This window comes from Branchiostoma belcheri, unplaced genomic scaffold (assembly GCF_001625305.1).
Source record: "Branchiostoma belcheri isolate BF01 breed outbred unplaced genomic scaffold, Haploidv18h27 scaffold31, whole genome shotgun sequence".
In the NCBI taxonomy this organism is placed as follows: Eukaryota; Metazoa; Chordata; class Leptocardii; order Amphioxiformes; family Branchiostomatidae; genus Branchiostoma; species Branchiostoma belcheri.
Window position 1 is genome coordinate 2431898 of NW_017803921.1, and position 15715 is coordinate 2447612.

General features: G+C 42.7%; 1 protein-coding gene across 1 annotated transcript in view; it reads right to left on the bottom strand.

The window, feature by feature from the left end:
* Positions 1-7424, bottom strand: part of LOC109474585 (G-protein coupled receptor 54-like) — a 24268-nt gene extending 16844 nt beyond the window's left edge. The window contains exon 1 of the mRNA XM_019774921.1: positions 7116-7424. Coding sequence (XP_019630480.1) covers positions 7116-7424 — 309 coding nt within the window. The remainder of the gene's footprint in view (positions 1-7115) is intronic.
* Between the last annotated feature and the right edge of the window lie 8291 nt (positions 7425-15715).

Consider the following 15715-nt stretch of genomic DNA (forward strand, 5'->3'; position numbering starts at 1 on the left):
CTAAATGTGACATTGGCTCTCGACCCATTATGTAAAATTATGTGACTGCCTGTATATTCTTTTTCCGCCGATGTCTATGTGATTTTTATGTGAATCGTACTGTGAGTGAAAATGTGAAACGCTGTTAACCTGAAACACATTTTTATATTTCAGTCCATACCATGGTATGGATGAAATATATTTAAAATGTGTCTTCATGTGAAAGTTATGTGAAATGCGTTTGACTACAAAATGTGAGAAAATGTGATGAAATCTTACATTCCGCAAAATGTGAAATTCATGTGATGTTCACGAAAACCAAACTGTGACATTATATCACATTTTTGACATATAAAATTAATGTGAAACAAGAATTCGTAGATCTCATACCTTCATGAAATATGAGTTTTTGTAAATGACATGTCCTCATTAATAAGCCCTTTCGCAATTACTAGTGCGCCTGCGCGAATTTGACGTTCGATCCAGAAATTGGAGATAAACAGAGAGATAAACAGAACCGCGGACACCCTTGTGCCGAGCACCATCATGTCTGAATTTCCAGCTTACACACGGCGTTACCGGTGGTGACCCGCCATGGGCTGAGTTCCAACGATGTTCTGGACCTAGTTTGCCAAAAATATCGTGATATCTTTCTCTTCAAGGGGATTTACGGTAGGTTTTTTTTTACGATATGCAAGCTAGCGCTACAGCCTGCATGCCCCCCTCCCACATCCTGCACGCCTTCCGTCTTCACGTTTTCGGCTCAATTTTCCTGACCAATCTCGATAAAACGAGTTTTGGAACATCTATTTTATTTTTAGAGTGGTTATATGGGTAAAATAGTGTGGAATCTTTTACTGGCATATGTTTTGGACAGTAAAAAATTTCGATAAATAGCATTGGCTTTTGTCTGCACAACAGGCCGATATGCGTGGCACGTCTTTGTCTCGTGTCACCGCAAGCACATAAAGCTTTCTAACCGCAATCTTCACGACGAATTAACGATTATAATAACCATGAATGAATAGCACATGCAGTGAGTGCACCAATAATTTTAGGAAATATTTAGTGTGGTTTTCGTAGTAGGAATACTAGGATACATGGTGGTGGGGTAGGGTTTTATGCATGCAAAAATTATGCTAGTGCAGTCAAGACAAATGTTTTGAACTTAAATCCATGTAGTATCACTTTTTGTTCAATTTTCCTCTTCTTCTTTTCACAGTGTTACTGTTCATCATGAAGCTGTGTGCAGTAGTGAATTGCAGCAATTCAACATACCATCTAGACAAATGGACATGCCAAAAACATGGTACCAAACTTGGCTGCTGTGACTGCCCACCACCGTTCTAACTATTCCCATTCCCTACTGAGAAGAAAAGACCCGATGCCAGGAGACGGTGGAACAAACTAATAAACAAGAAAGACTCGGTTAGCAATAAAAACTGGGTTAACAAGCCACATGATAGGGTTTGTTCTCGACACTTTATAGATGGCAAACCCACAGCAGCACATCCTGACCCCGTCTACACAGGGCCTTCATCTGACCAGAAGGTAACGCCAAAGCGACCACCTCCATCAAAACGTGTTGCGGTTCCTGACCCTCAAAAAAAGAAGCCACGAATCGTAGGCTTAATCTGCGAGATGAGTTCATGATGACACTGATGCGTTTGCGTCTCGGGTTGACCCTAAACTTGTTGGCTATTCTTTTTGGAGTTGTCCCAAGTACTTGTTCACAGGTTGTAAACAGCTGGGTTCGCTTCCTGTCTATAACGCTACAGCCACTGATTGTGTGGCCAACAAGAGCAGCTATCACAGAGACTATGCCACCACAGTTCAAGAAGAAATGTAGAAGAATAAGATGCATACTTGACTGTACTGAGATTTTTATTGAGAGGCCCAGATCTTTGGACTTACAAGTATCAACATGGTCAGAATACAAGAAGCACAATACGCTAAAGATTCTTGTAGGAATAACTCCAAATGGACACATCTCATTTGTGTCTAAGATGTATGGCAGAAGAGCCTCTGATGTGTTTATCACACAAGATAGCGGATTCCTAGATTTAGTAGAAGCCAATGATGTGATTATGGCTGACAGGGGCTTTCCTATTCAGGAAGACCTCTTGCTTAGACATGCTACTTTGGAAATTCCAACTGCTGCACAGGGGAATCGTCAGATGACTAGGGACAAAGTAGGGAAAACAAAGGAAGTGGCTAACTTGGGAATTCATGTGGAACGGGCAATCAATAGACTTAAGGACTTCAAAATCCTGGGGGGTACATTTCCCATAACATTGATATCAGCAGCAGATGATATTGTCAAGGTCTGTGCTGCATTAATTAACCTGCAGCCAGACCTGATCAAGTAAACCTGGCAGTGTCATTCATACTAATCATAGTCTACATCTCTGAGCTTACATATTCATCATCTTTTTTTTTAGTCATAATTTTTTTTAGTAATCATTATATGCAATGTAAGTCATCATTACATTGCATATACTGTATCATACATGAAGTGAGTGCTTGTTGTAAGGATTGCCTTTCTACATAGAAGGAAAATGATACAATTTTCTTTTGAAATGAAATCTTTCACTTGTTTGTCAATGTTTTTCATTGCTGGGAAATACTTCATAAACAAATGCCAAGGACATAATAATGTATGAGTTTACCCTATAATCTATATACATTTGTATAACTATCCAACACTATATCTACTGCATTTTTGTACTAGAATGCATGAAACTTGAACAGCAAATAATTTTGAACAATGAAATTGTGAAACAAGATTTTTTTGGAACATTGAGGCAACATACAGGGAACATTGAGGGAACATTGAGGCAACCACTCCTTGGTTGGAATAAAAATGACCATATGGCTGATAGAACTTCACTCTGTGGTTTTGGAGTTATTGTTCTTCTGTATCTTCCTGTGTACAAGTTCGGGGACAACAAACTCCTTGAAGAACTGTTCAGCTGCAACAAGTGCCCCTGTACACACATCCTCCCCATGGAAATGTTTAGTGATTAGATACAACAACAAGATTTCAGTGGGCCCACAAACCACGTGGCCGCTCGCTCAAGTGACTCCTGAACTCTGAACCCCGAACTCTCTAGAACTGTATCAGTTGGTTTTGTTTGGTAGTGGACTTCTGTTTTTACCCACTTGCTCTCGAAGTACGAGTAAGCTTTCCCCTCTTTGTAGTCGCTGAGGAGACGATCGTCCGGTGCTGCTGTCTTTCGATCCGTCCTCCAGCTGCTGTCTCTTGGTTCGCTGACGCACGGGGCCTCGCACAGCAGCCACTTGGCGATGTCCGTGAAGCCGATCGGAGGCCATAATTTGTTCCACGGCGTCCTTTTCCTTCAGCCACCCTTCAGTCAAGTCCAGCAGGGGATCAGGTAGTTTTGTGCCATTAACCTTCAACAGTTCGGCGTACTGCCGGCGATCTCGTCCTGCTTCACGGGTATACCGAGCTGCACGGCGCTGTATGCCAAAGAAGCTCGCAGCTCGGCCTTTCTCCAGCTCCCCGTTGTTTTGAGTCCCTCTCTGCCTGCACTTTCCAATGTCCGATTTCTTCCAAGGAAGGACCATCAGCCTCGTCCTCCATTTCGGCACGAAATCGCAACGAAAATCTTCACTTACGACCAGCAAAAACACACACACGGCACAGGCATAATTTGCCGGTACACACACACGAAGCACACACAAAAAAACACGTCTGAACTATTAAAATACTTTCAACTCAAAAACTCCGTTTATTCTTAAGAATAAGATCTATCCAAACGTAGCTGTTCGGAAGCTAACGTCGCTGTTTGAACGCCAAAACGGCTTACACCTTTCCCAAGGTGTACACACCTTTCGTACATAACATGTTCGCGAGGCGGCGTGTTTATCTCCAAAAATGGCGGACATTACCCATCATGCATTTCGCGCCGCTAATGGCGAAAGGGCTTATAGCCAGGCTGAAGTAGGTTCAATCAGTATCAGAGCCCTGAGTACCACGGTCGTAAAACTACGTCCACACACCGCGGTACCGGACAACAAACTTCCAGTGATCAGAAAAAGAACTGAGTACTTGCCATCGGTACTACTGCTTCATACGGAATACAAGCAGCACTATAAAACAGAGGTTTACTACCATATAAAGTGATTGATCGCAAAGCTCAGCCCGGGGTTTACGGTAATAGATCAATGTCGTTCCGGGTAAATATACGGGATAGCCTGACATGCTGCATGTTAGAATAATGTTTTATGGATTTGGCCTGTTTGATGCCGTCGATCAACCAGCTTTGGCGAATGTACCTTATCCATGTGTGTGTGTGTGTGTGTGTGTGTGTGTGTGTGTGTGTGTGTGTGTGTGTGTGTGTGTGTGTGTGTGTGTGTGTGTGTGTGTGTGTTTCCACATGACCCTTAGGAACAGGTTATAATTGATATGGTTGGGTCCAGTCTTTTCCGGACGGAGAAAGCTATAAATCACATCTACATCTGGTGGCGCTTACTGTGTTGTTTCCTATGCACAATAACAAAGACTTGTAGATGCTATGGTGGATGAGAAGAGAACACACTCACCATCATACAGGATCTTAATTATTTTGTGTATGTCTCCGAATTCTTGTTTATCCTGCAGCCAGGCATTCTGGGATTCTCAACATTCACATTTCTATCTGGTCTACCAATGTTTCTTTACACTGTGTTCACTGCGATAGTAAATCGATGCCACTGTCCGTAAAAAATAGAAGCCTGATAGTTTAGCAATAAGCCATCAAACGGGCCGTTAGTTTCATCACGTATTGGGACATCTCGCTCGATGTGTGGATATCTGTCATAATAAAGCCGTTATCTATTATTAAAAGGCAGCGGTGATCAATAACTCCCCTGTCTCTTCCTGACTCTTGAGAACAAGATAAGGTGGATGCGACCGCCTCTTATCTAGTCTGTTGAGCACTAGAAAGTAGTGATAAAGTACGGGATAGCAACAAAATGGTGGGTTGTTGTAGTGTCAATTGGAAGCTGACAATTTAGATGAGGTATACCATTTGTACACGCAGTGAAAAGTACGAAAACGTCTCTAGAAAACATGTTCAATACTTGACATGTGTCCAGAATGAATGTTTGGTTTTCGCTGGGTCAACATCATCAGGGTTGATATAGATTCACTAAGCAGACATTGGTGATGTTATAACGATTGCTAACGATGAAGAAGGGTGACTGATGGCATGTTTTCACCACTGCAGTTGCAGAAAATAGTCGATAGCATTGATGTGACTGTTCAGTGCTTTAGCGTACTGTAAGCTTCTTAATCTTATGCGTTTCAAGCTACAGTCCCGTAAAATAGCTAACGCATAGGCAACATCGGTGTATCACTATCAACTACATCAAACATCTTACTCAATATACACAACGTTCACTCGTGGGTTTTATAGGCAATCCTTAGGGCATATCAGGATAACTAGGAAAACTGTTGGAACCGATGAGGATCACCCCCTGCATGACTTAGTGCCACTCACAAGGTAGCCACTGTAGCCACGGGATAATATGTAGTTTTATATTGTTTCTCTGTTATGATGCATTTTAGTAGGACGTATAGGACGCCATTCGGACTAACCAGGCCCACGAGTTCCTATCCCAATAAACTTGAACATGAACATTAAAATGTATCATGAACATCCATCAGCGGCTGATGTAGCCTTCATGAGCTGACGGCTGAACATGGTGATGATGACTGCTGATTGATACATATGACCCTTCACTACGGCAGCCACAGAACACGATGGATAATGATGATTCGTGATTAGCGTTTTAGTCCGCCTGGAGCCGTTTGAATGGACAGGCTGATTCCCTGGGACTTACACGGATCTCTTTGTACTTAGGGCCTGCAGCGGGCATCATCAGGGAGTCTGACATTCATTCGGACATTCTGACGGAAATCAGGATCATATCAACATACAAATTGGAAAACATTCCGTCAGAAAATCAATAAGAGAGGAAAGTTATCTAAAGCTACATCTGTGTTGCACGTGAACATGTATGGGCGATCTGTCAGGGGGGATTGTGAGTGGATTGTTCAAGTTTGTGGAAAAGAAAGAAATGTACGCAGCCGCAGAAGTAAGAAAATCTCACGAAAATTGATCTTAGCACGGAGAGCCGCGCTACATGCAGACCACGGCACATTCACGGCGTCACGGTTCATTTTGAACTCGTTGAAACTTGATGATGATGCTCCTATATTCAATACGAGATTTCATCCATTTACTGCTATGAGAGTCGGCAAAGTAAAGACCGAATAAAACAAGAATTTAAAACAACTTTGTTTCATTGCTTTGCTGCAAAATGGTGTTTTGTTGCTACGTAAGCTGTATGGAAAACTTGTAGCGCAGCATGAATGTTAACATGAAGAATGAGCGAGTTGCATGCAGTATGTGTTTCTTCAACCACAGCGTGTTTTAAAGACGTGCGGGCAATCGTCCGTGGTCTTCGCGCGTCTGCCAAGTGTAGTTCTGTTGTCTACAGTACGATAATATTGCAAACCACGTTTCATGTTTCTTCTGGCCTTCTTCCGGTGTTTAACAAACGCACCTCGAGAAAGAGTTGGGTGTGCGATGGTTGGTGATTCACTTCAAATCACCCGGACGCGGTCTGGCAAACCTCCGTCTCGTATTAGCCACACTGGGACACATCAAAACAGGCTAGAGAATACAACTGGCAGGTCGCATGCTGCGCCTACCAAGTCAGTGACACTCAAAAGACTGCCACAGCTGGGTGCCACCAGGTTACAGAAGGAAGAGAGGCAGGATTAAAAACACCTGGCGCCTAACCTCCAAGAGGACCAAAAAAGTTAAGAGCCAATATAACCTGGAAATAGGCCGAGGAAGCGGCTGCCGTTATATACTAGTACGTATGGAAAGGTGTTGCCCAATGTGCCTGTAGGCACAGGAGGACCTACAGTCCAAGGTTAATGATTTACATCATCAAAAAGGCTCAAGGAAGAATCTTAAGTAAATAACTATGTAATGAAAGTTTTCTATAACTGTATTTAATATACTTTTATTGTCTTATGTGCTCTAACCTGTCCTGCAAGAATAGCTAAATGAGAGGTGATCCACAACAAACCACAATAAAACCAGGGACCCGCGGCTTACCTGAAACAGGTAGTTGTTGAGCTTGCACATGACGAGTCCGAAAGGCCAGCTGGGCACGGCGTAGATGACTGCGGTGAAGGGCAGACAGAGGACGAGAAAGGCCAGGTCCGTGGTGGCCAGGTTCACGATGTAGTAGTTGGTGACGGTCCGCATCTCGCCGATCCGGACGATGACGAAGATGACGAGGGAGTTCCCCGCCACGCCGACCAGCATGATGGCGCTGATGATGGTCGGGACGATGTAGGCCTCGGGCAGGACCGGGAACGGCTCGGGCGCCGTGCGGTTCGAGGTGGCGTTGTCGCCGTCCATGCCTGGCGCTGTCCTGGGTGCTGAATGCCGGGCAGTTGTGTGGTTGTGAAGACCACTGGAAGGCGGAACGTTTCTGCCGATCTCTGGCACAGTCTCTCGGCGGAGCCGCTTGCTCTGGTGGAGAAACCGGCTTCTAATCTACTTACGAGTCTTTTCAAAGTCCGTGTTCAAGTATCCAATAGGGCTTCCCTACGGAAATGGTTCTATGAAATAAAACGAAATAAAAAGCACCATCCTGTGTGTCTCTACTATCACTTTGGATATCAAAAACGCACCAACAGGTCCTTAATGGACGCAGGGGAAATGCAGACTAGAGCCAATAACATATCAGTGCACTGATGTTGACGATAGAAGCTTTTAGGACGCAGAAATTGACGACAGGCTGAGCTCGGCTTCTAACAGCCGGCTATACTGCGCACTGGTCGGAAGTTGGAAACAGGCGAACGGCACTGTTTGAAGTTTCAAGTCGCGAAATAATGGAGGAATATGGGGCTCTTAACGCGAGGGGTGGAATTTTGATGTGGAGAACCCTGCAGATTGTACCTCCAGGAGGCTGCAGTTATTATATACCATTTTCCAGGATACGGGGGCTGCGCCTGCCCTCCAATCAAATGAAGGAACTGCATTGACGTCATTCCTTCTCGTTTGGCAAGCTTTCAGGAACATGGGGTGAATCTATTAGTCAGGAGGAAGGCTATCTACGCCTATGTTCCTTTTTACTGCACTAATAAACGGACTTTTACAACTACAGAATAGCTGAAACGACTGCGGGTTGTACAACGATATTTTGTCCAGTTAGTTACTTTGTGTGCATTATGTATTTGGCACGGCCTTTTACCGCCAGGAAAAAGCGACCTGCAGGCCGATTTAACTTTCATAAGCAAATCACTATACATCGTCTTTAAGTTTTTAGCTGTTTGAGTTGCAAAAACCAACAGATCCATACACATACACATGGCTTAGGTCTACAGAGGTCGCATAACTCTGACCGATGGGCAAAAAGTTCTTGTCTTCCCAGGCACGCCTTCCTAATATGTTTTCAACTTTTCATGCCACTTATCGCGAGAAGGAAGCAGTACTTTTCGCGATAGACCCTCTTATCTGGGGAAGAAAGTGAGGGAGGTGGGAACATCTTAAGCCCCCGCACATCCATCACAGAATTGAAAAGAGTCTGTCGTCTTAAGAGCTTAAGAAAGGATTAATGGTCAGTGGCCCCGATGTAATAGATGCATCCATTATCGCGGATTGAATAGAAATGTCTTCTGCACAAAGACCGAAGCAGGCTCCCTTTTATTTATCGCGTCGTGGTTTTCGTTCCTAGTAATTAACTTCTAACTCTTCCCGGTGGAATTTCCGGCGTTACAGAATCTACTCATTAGAACATGCCCGACGACCGTGTGATGTTTAAGGGTAGGGTGTGAGAGGTACTTATTGTGTGTTACACCAATGACTCCTTTTATTCATCATTAATAGTAGCGTCAATACTATTTTTCTGGATTTGAAATAAAATGCATCATCAGTTAGTAAACCAGCTAGTACACAAGGCTGTTGGACACATTTTTATGAGTTATCTATTGTGGTATTCACCATATCTGTAGGCTTTGCCATGTATGAAAAAGACCATATTTATGATCTACTTAATCCAATTGTACTGCTACAGATATGGTTGATCCATACATAATAGACGCTAGGCGGTGGATAGGAACAATTTGATAATTGTAATGCAAGAGAAAATATTTGTCATCTTCCATTATGTTTGAGATCCGTTTATTCTAAGACGTGCAAGAAACTCTACTGATATCTAAATAACGTTTTTGAACGTCTTCCAACAGACAATATGGCTTCCATCCTATAAAGCCAGATCATTCTTATCAACATGGCCAGCAGTCATCATGACAAAAATGTAAGTCGTAAAGAGTGATATTTGAGCTCTGTTCATTCTGTGACGTTCATCAAACTCCAGATATCACAACAACGCGTTTAAACGTCTTCCAACAGACAATATGGCTCCCATCCAGACACATAAAGCCAAATAATTCCTACCAACATAGCCAGCAGTCATCATGACAAAAATGTAAGTCGTAAAAAGTGATATTTGAGCTCCGTTCATTCTGTGACGTACAAACAACTCCCAATAACCCAAGATATCCCAATAGCGCTTTTGAACGTCTTCCAACAGACAATATGGCTCCCATACAGGCACATAAAGCCAACGAATTCATTCCTATCAACATGGCCAGAAGTCATCAGTGCGAAAATGTAAGTCGAAAAAAGGGATATTTGAGCTCCGTTCATTCTTTGACGTACAAAATGTAAAACTCCAGATATCTCAACGTTTTTTAACGTCTTCCAACAGGCAATATGGCAGTCCACCCGGTCCTAGAAAATCTACACCATTCTTATCATCACGTCCAGAAGCCATCTTGGGGAAAGTAAACGTGGTGATTTTTTCTGGAAAATTGTAGGTATGAACTGCGATTAATTCCAGTCATGTCTGGAAAGCTGTGATAACGTGTTATCCACATATCCATCTAGGTCTAACCTTAACAGCGATGCTTCTCTGAAGGATGCATCAATAATTTGTCAGATGAAACTTGATTACATTTATTTTTTCTAAGAGGATCTTCTTTTCAGTCTACGGCTAACAATTTTCAGATATTCCTTTATCTACAAACATTTGTGATTGATACCAAAATGCTTTCATCGCGAATAATTTTTCAACGTTTCCCTAGCATTCTCAATGGAATGACCATGTTCTTAATGTACATTTGTATAATTTCCTATGCTTACTTTGCAGTTTCGTATTATCCTTTTGCAGCGGCATGAAATAAGTCAACTTGAAAGTGTCACGATTATGTTTTGTTCATAAATGTTGCAAAAACATTAATTTTAAGAGTTCAATACGGGCATCTTCCGAGAGTCCACCCTTTTAAGCTCAATCAATCTATTTTATTCATTCACACGTAAAAAAGGGATAAAGAATACATAAACATGTAAATATAGATAAAAAAGAACAGTGAAAGAGAGGCCAAAAATTAATATGCTTGTATAAAAGCCTCCCTTCACAAACGTATTTAAAAATTCAAATAAATCAATTAAAGACAAGCAATAAGGTATATAATGCCGTATAATGAAAACACAGTACAATAAAGATTTTGCCCTTACTTGTATGCCCGTGCGTGGGCAGGCGGAGTTCATAAGAAAGTTGCCGGTAAACGGATGGATGTCCCTGCGCCCTTCAGCCCGCCCTGCATGCGTCTTGCCGTGTTTAATTTCCCACTGAACTTTACCTGACCGGCCGTGATCACGCTCGGCTGGAGCGTGCCGGAGCCTCATTTGGGACAGGATTGACTTTCGACTTGATTGAATCCGCCCAAAGACTCGCACGTTTCATTAGCCGTGCATCTCAGACCCCGATAGTCGCTCCTGGCGAGGCTTGCCTACCGCAGCATAAGCTGCTAACAATAACAGACTCACGTATGACATTTTACGAGCCAATGAATACTGTTGAGTGCTAACATAAAAGATCATCTGAATTGTTACAATTAAACCATTCTCCTAAAAAATTGGCATTTTCGTCTGACGTGTCATATTTTACGATCCAATAAAGACTGTTGAATGCTCACATGAAAATCGCGTTATGGGACAATGAAGCCGTTCTACTAAAAATTGAAGGAAATTGTCCACTGAATCGCTCAGTCTTCTTCATTTATCTGACCCAATGGATTCAGAATACGTGAATTTACATACGTGTGACGTCAGCAAGGGGTCAAAGGTTTTTGGAAGTCGATACCGCCCCCATTCCAGTTGACTGCTGTTGGAACAATGTACAGATTGGCAACTCTTTCCACAATTTGGAGTTTTCTGTCATCGACATGAGCCTGGGTAGCAGTGAAGTATTGTTATTCCGGGGCTAAAAATATGCAGATGACAACTGAAGACTTAACTGTAATTTATAACGTCGTTAGAACTTCTATTACTAAACAATCTTCGGCCTTGCCATAACGTTATTGTTATGTATACTCATAAAACGCCAATCGCACAGCCACTGAGAATGTACCCCAGATACCAGTATTATCTAACAAAACACTGATACGTGCTGACGTTACGCCACATTATGTCGTCATGCGTTCAGAAGGGAATTGTCTGCTGACAGTAATTTGGCGCCGATCCAGTTACCAATTGTCCTGATCGCTCGGCTCTCTTTAGATCACAGAAATTAATCTTTTAAATCCCCAGCCGTCAACAGAGATAAACCTCTGTGTCCTTGTACTGTCTACGTTTGTATCCGGAACTGCCTTGGTTTTTTTTTGTTTGATTGATTCGTCGTACTGTTTCACTTACCACTGATTTCATTATTTCTTTATTACTGTCATTACTATTTGATTTGACAAAATTGTAATATAGGAACTTCATGTTACATTAGATAGGGAAGATCTCAAACATGTCATTATGACTTCTCCATCCCAGCACGTTTACTGTAACATATGTTTTGTAAATTGATTTTACTACGTACGTACAAAATAAATCAAATCAAAATCAAATCAATACATCAAAATCAAATCAATTTCACCCAAAAGACATGCTGGATACGTGATGATGCTTATATTATGCAACAATTAGCTATTTTAGACTTACTTTATGATAGGAAGGATGCCTACTACCACTACTATGACGACATCACTCAATAGTTTCCAATTGGAGTTTGTAATGCAAGGCTCAGATGTGACAAATAAAACGCCCAGTGACAGCCACGAAAGTGCCCTTCAGAACTGATTTGTCACACCAAATACCCACGGCACATGACGTTAGAAACAGTCACCGACACAGTACATTAAACACCATTAGTACCCCACTGGCGCTGAGGATCGAGAAATGGCAGAATCCTTCACGAGAGGACGGGCACTAACAGAGCGTGCATTGCTCGGTCTGGTTGAAACAAACAACTTACATGTGAACCAAATAGAGCACGAAAAGTGATATTTACCATTGGTGATGAATGTCAGGTAAGTCTGGTAACGGTTGCTTTGGACATCTGATGCCTTAGACAATCGTCATCAGACTTACCCATTGGTAAATCCGAATTATGTAGTAAAAGGATCTCAGATATTAAAATGCCGATTAGAAACGTTTGTAGAAACAATTGCTCGTTTTTAAGACACAGTCCTAACATTGACAACCGAAAAAGATTTCCTACCTCAAAGTTCAGCGGATGAATACAGCAAGGAGAATGATTAGGTACTAGATAGGAGTACGTAAATCAGAGGATGATATGGGTATCATTTAATCGCCATCTGGCAAGCAGTGTAAAAACTTTGCATGTGATCCCAGGACAAGAGCTTTTGGTTGTCCCAAAGTTGATAACTGATATCTACGCTTTTCACACACACATATTGTTATTTTACTATTATTGGATCGGTCTGATACTCCCTCCTTGCAGCCAAGGGCTGAATTGTGAGGAGCTTACAATTGTCGGGGCTGAATCACACGGCTGTCATTTGGTACTAACTCAGGTGACCTCAATATGACCCCAGGTGCGGCAATAAGGCTAAGTTTTGAACCGATGACTCACACAGGGAAGGACCCATATGTATCATATCCATAAATACTGGTGTTTATTCCTTCAGTGAGGTGCTATCTTTTTTCTCACACTGGACAAATGACTTTTATTCATGGCACAAGGTGACGGAAAAACTGCAAATACGGAGCAGTTGGCATATGTTGATCACGAGCCGTGCATGTTTGTGGACCTATAAATGTTGGAATAGGAGAGCGAATGTACCGCTAAATGGACTGTAGAAAACCAAGTGCTATATCAAACTTGTCACCCCTCTGACCACTGACCTCTAATGACGTCACAGGTCCACACGGACACGTAAAGGATTTGTATTTCATAAGGAAATATTCTTTGAGGATGGTCCCTCTTTGTGCTACAGTTGTATTACTTTGAAAACTCTTTTGCCATGACACCCACACTTCAAACACAACGGTATGTATATCTGTATCTGTATAGCCGGTATAACCGCCCTTTGGCTTAACACACCAGCTTCTGTATCTGTATAGCCAGTATTATGGCACTTAGGCCATACCGATTTAATTTTATGGATGACATCCTCTTAAGACCCCCAAACTAGTGCGCGCGGGCGAATAAAAGAAAAATCCGGCCAAAAATAAAAATGCTACTAAACCACAGGAATACGAAGCTGGTATAGTGAATTCGTGGCAATACATAGCGACGTATACGACAAGCCGGTACATATGCTGGCTTTTTGCGGTATTTATGAATCGGCATTATAGGTATTACTGAATTCTTGAGTTGTGGAGCTTCCACAGCCAGGGTGCCGTCCTCTAGAGTTACCACCGGCTCCGTATTGTCGCTAACTACCATGGACTACCCAGGCCTAGAGCCAGGTCAGAGCCTCTGAGGACGTGCTTTTTTTTTTTTTTTGAGAACAGTCGAAAATCAATGCGCGCGCGGATGTCATCCATAAAATTAAGTCAGTGTGGCCTTAGCCTGACATTTGCAGATCTAAAATTGCAAATTATCTTGTGATGATGCCCCTACCGTACCTGGTGGCGACGAGTTCGACTCTACAGTTGTTCCAGGGAGTAAAAGCAATTTATTTTTTTTGCACACTGTCCTCACTCGAACTACGTGCAACCCTCATCAATACACGTCAGATTACTTTCCCATGGCAATCCCGCAGTTTTGTGTCCAGATTTTCGCGCTACTTCGTGTAAGAAGGTTTAGAATGATGACCCAAACGTCTCATGCTGACGTACAGATCTCAGCGCGGTCTCAGGAGCGGCGTGTTTGGTCATCTCAGATAAGGTTTGAAGTGATGACCTGCACGTCTTAAGATGACCTGATCTCACTCTGATATCTCGAGGCGGCTTCAGAGTTGTGGGTTTGGTTAATACCTGAGATAAAAGCTCATTCTGCCGTCAGGAGTTCTGAAGGAATCACACTTGGAAGGCCAAGGAGAAACCTGAGGAAGTTCAGGCTGGTCCTTGAACTTGAAAAGTTCCTTGCTGACTACGGAATTTTATCTTTTATTTATCTAATGAGATTAAACCGCAAACCGCAAGATTGACAGGTGACTATCATATTTTTTTCAAGATGTCAATCCAGAGATCCCTAATTATTTCCCGTAAGAGTGGTCAAATCTTAAACGTGTGACTCTCTTCAAACAGGGGACCTCAGGCTTTATGTCCCACCCAAAAGGACCTCACCAAAACGAAGTTTGGTACTGATTTTCTCTTGAGCTCAGCGAGGAAATTAGTGCGAAGAGCCTTTCCCAAGGGCACAAAACTAGGACCTACTACAAATTCAATATAATACAAAGCCAGAATCTTCAGATTCTGAGTTATCAACCCTAACCACAAGGGCAAGGCCGGCTTGCCGCCACATGAGAGAAAGTGGCGTGAGGTGCCAGCAAAGCTTGTACGGTCATTCATCATACTCCGCGTAGTTGGCAGGTGATTAGACTAACCTTAACACGACTTTTCAGCTAATCATATCTCCGGACGTCGTTGCGTTATCGATTGTCTGTACCATGAATCACCAGGGCGGCCTCTGTGGGACGGACTAACGAAGAAAGGTGACGTGAGGACAGGTAGGGTCAGGGCAGGTGAAACATCAGTAGTGCCCTGTGAGTTTTGATGCTGTAGTCCGGCTGACTACTCTTTTGTAACTTTGAGATGCCAACAAATGTCATCCTCACCCATCTATCTACTTGCTGGTGACAAGCAGTGAATATATCATAAAATGCTTCTCTTTGAAAGGATAACCAATGAATAGTTTCATCAGGTTGGTAAGTTACTGAGTAAAGAGACTCTTTTTACACAACCAAGTGTTTTATTCACAGCCGACGTTTCGGTGACCGTCTGTCACATTCCTCAGGGCAATTCTGACTGGTTCACATTGCACAGCACAGGTGTCACTGCCAATGGTGTTTGGTTGAGGTTTCTTTTGGAATAGATGTCCGATGACCTGAATCTAAGGAAAATGTCTTATCAAGTTAAGATATCTCAGATATTCCTTCCCGTGTTGAAATGACTGCGTGGTACACCAGCTTAACTTTCGCTGACTGTACAGTGGCCTTTGGAAGAAAGCCAGCCGTCACAACCCAACTGTTACAAAGGTAACCCCATTCAGAAGGTGCTCATTCCCCATTCTGAAAGCTACCTTACTCACACTTACTTATGGATACTGCCCAACTCTGGGCATAGGTCATGGACTAGTTCCCTCTCTTACATGATATCTTTTGCCCCTACAGAAAGGGCACAAT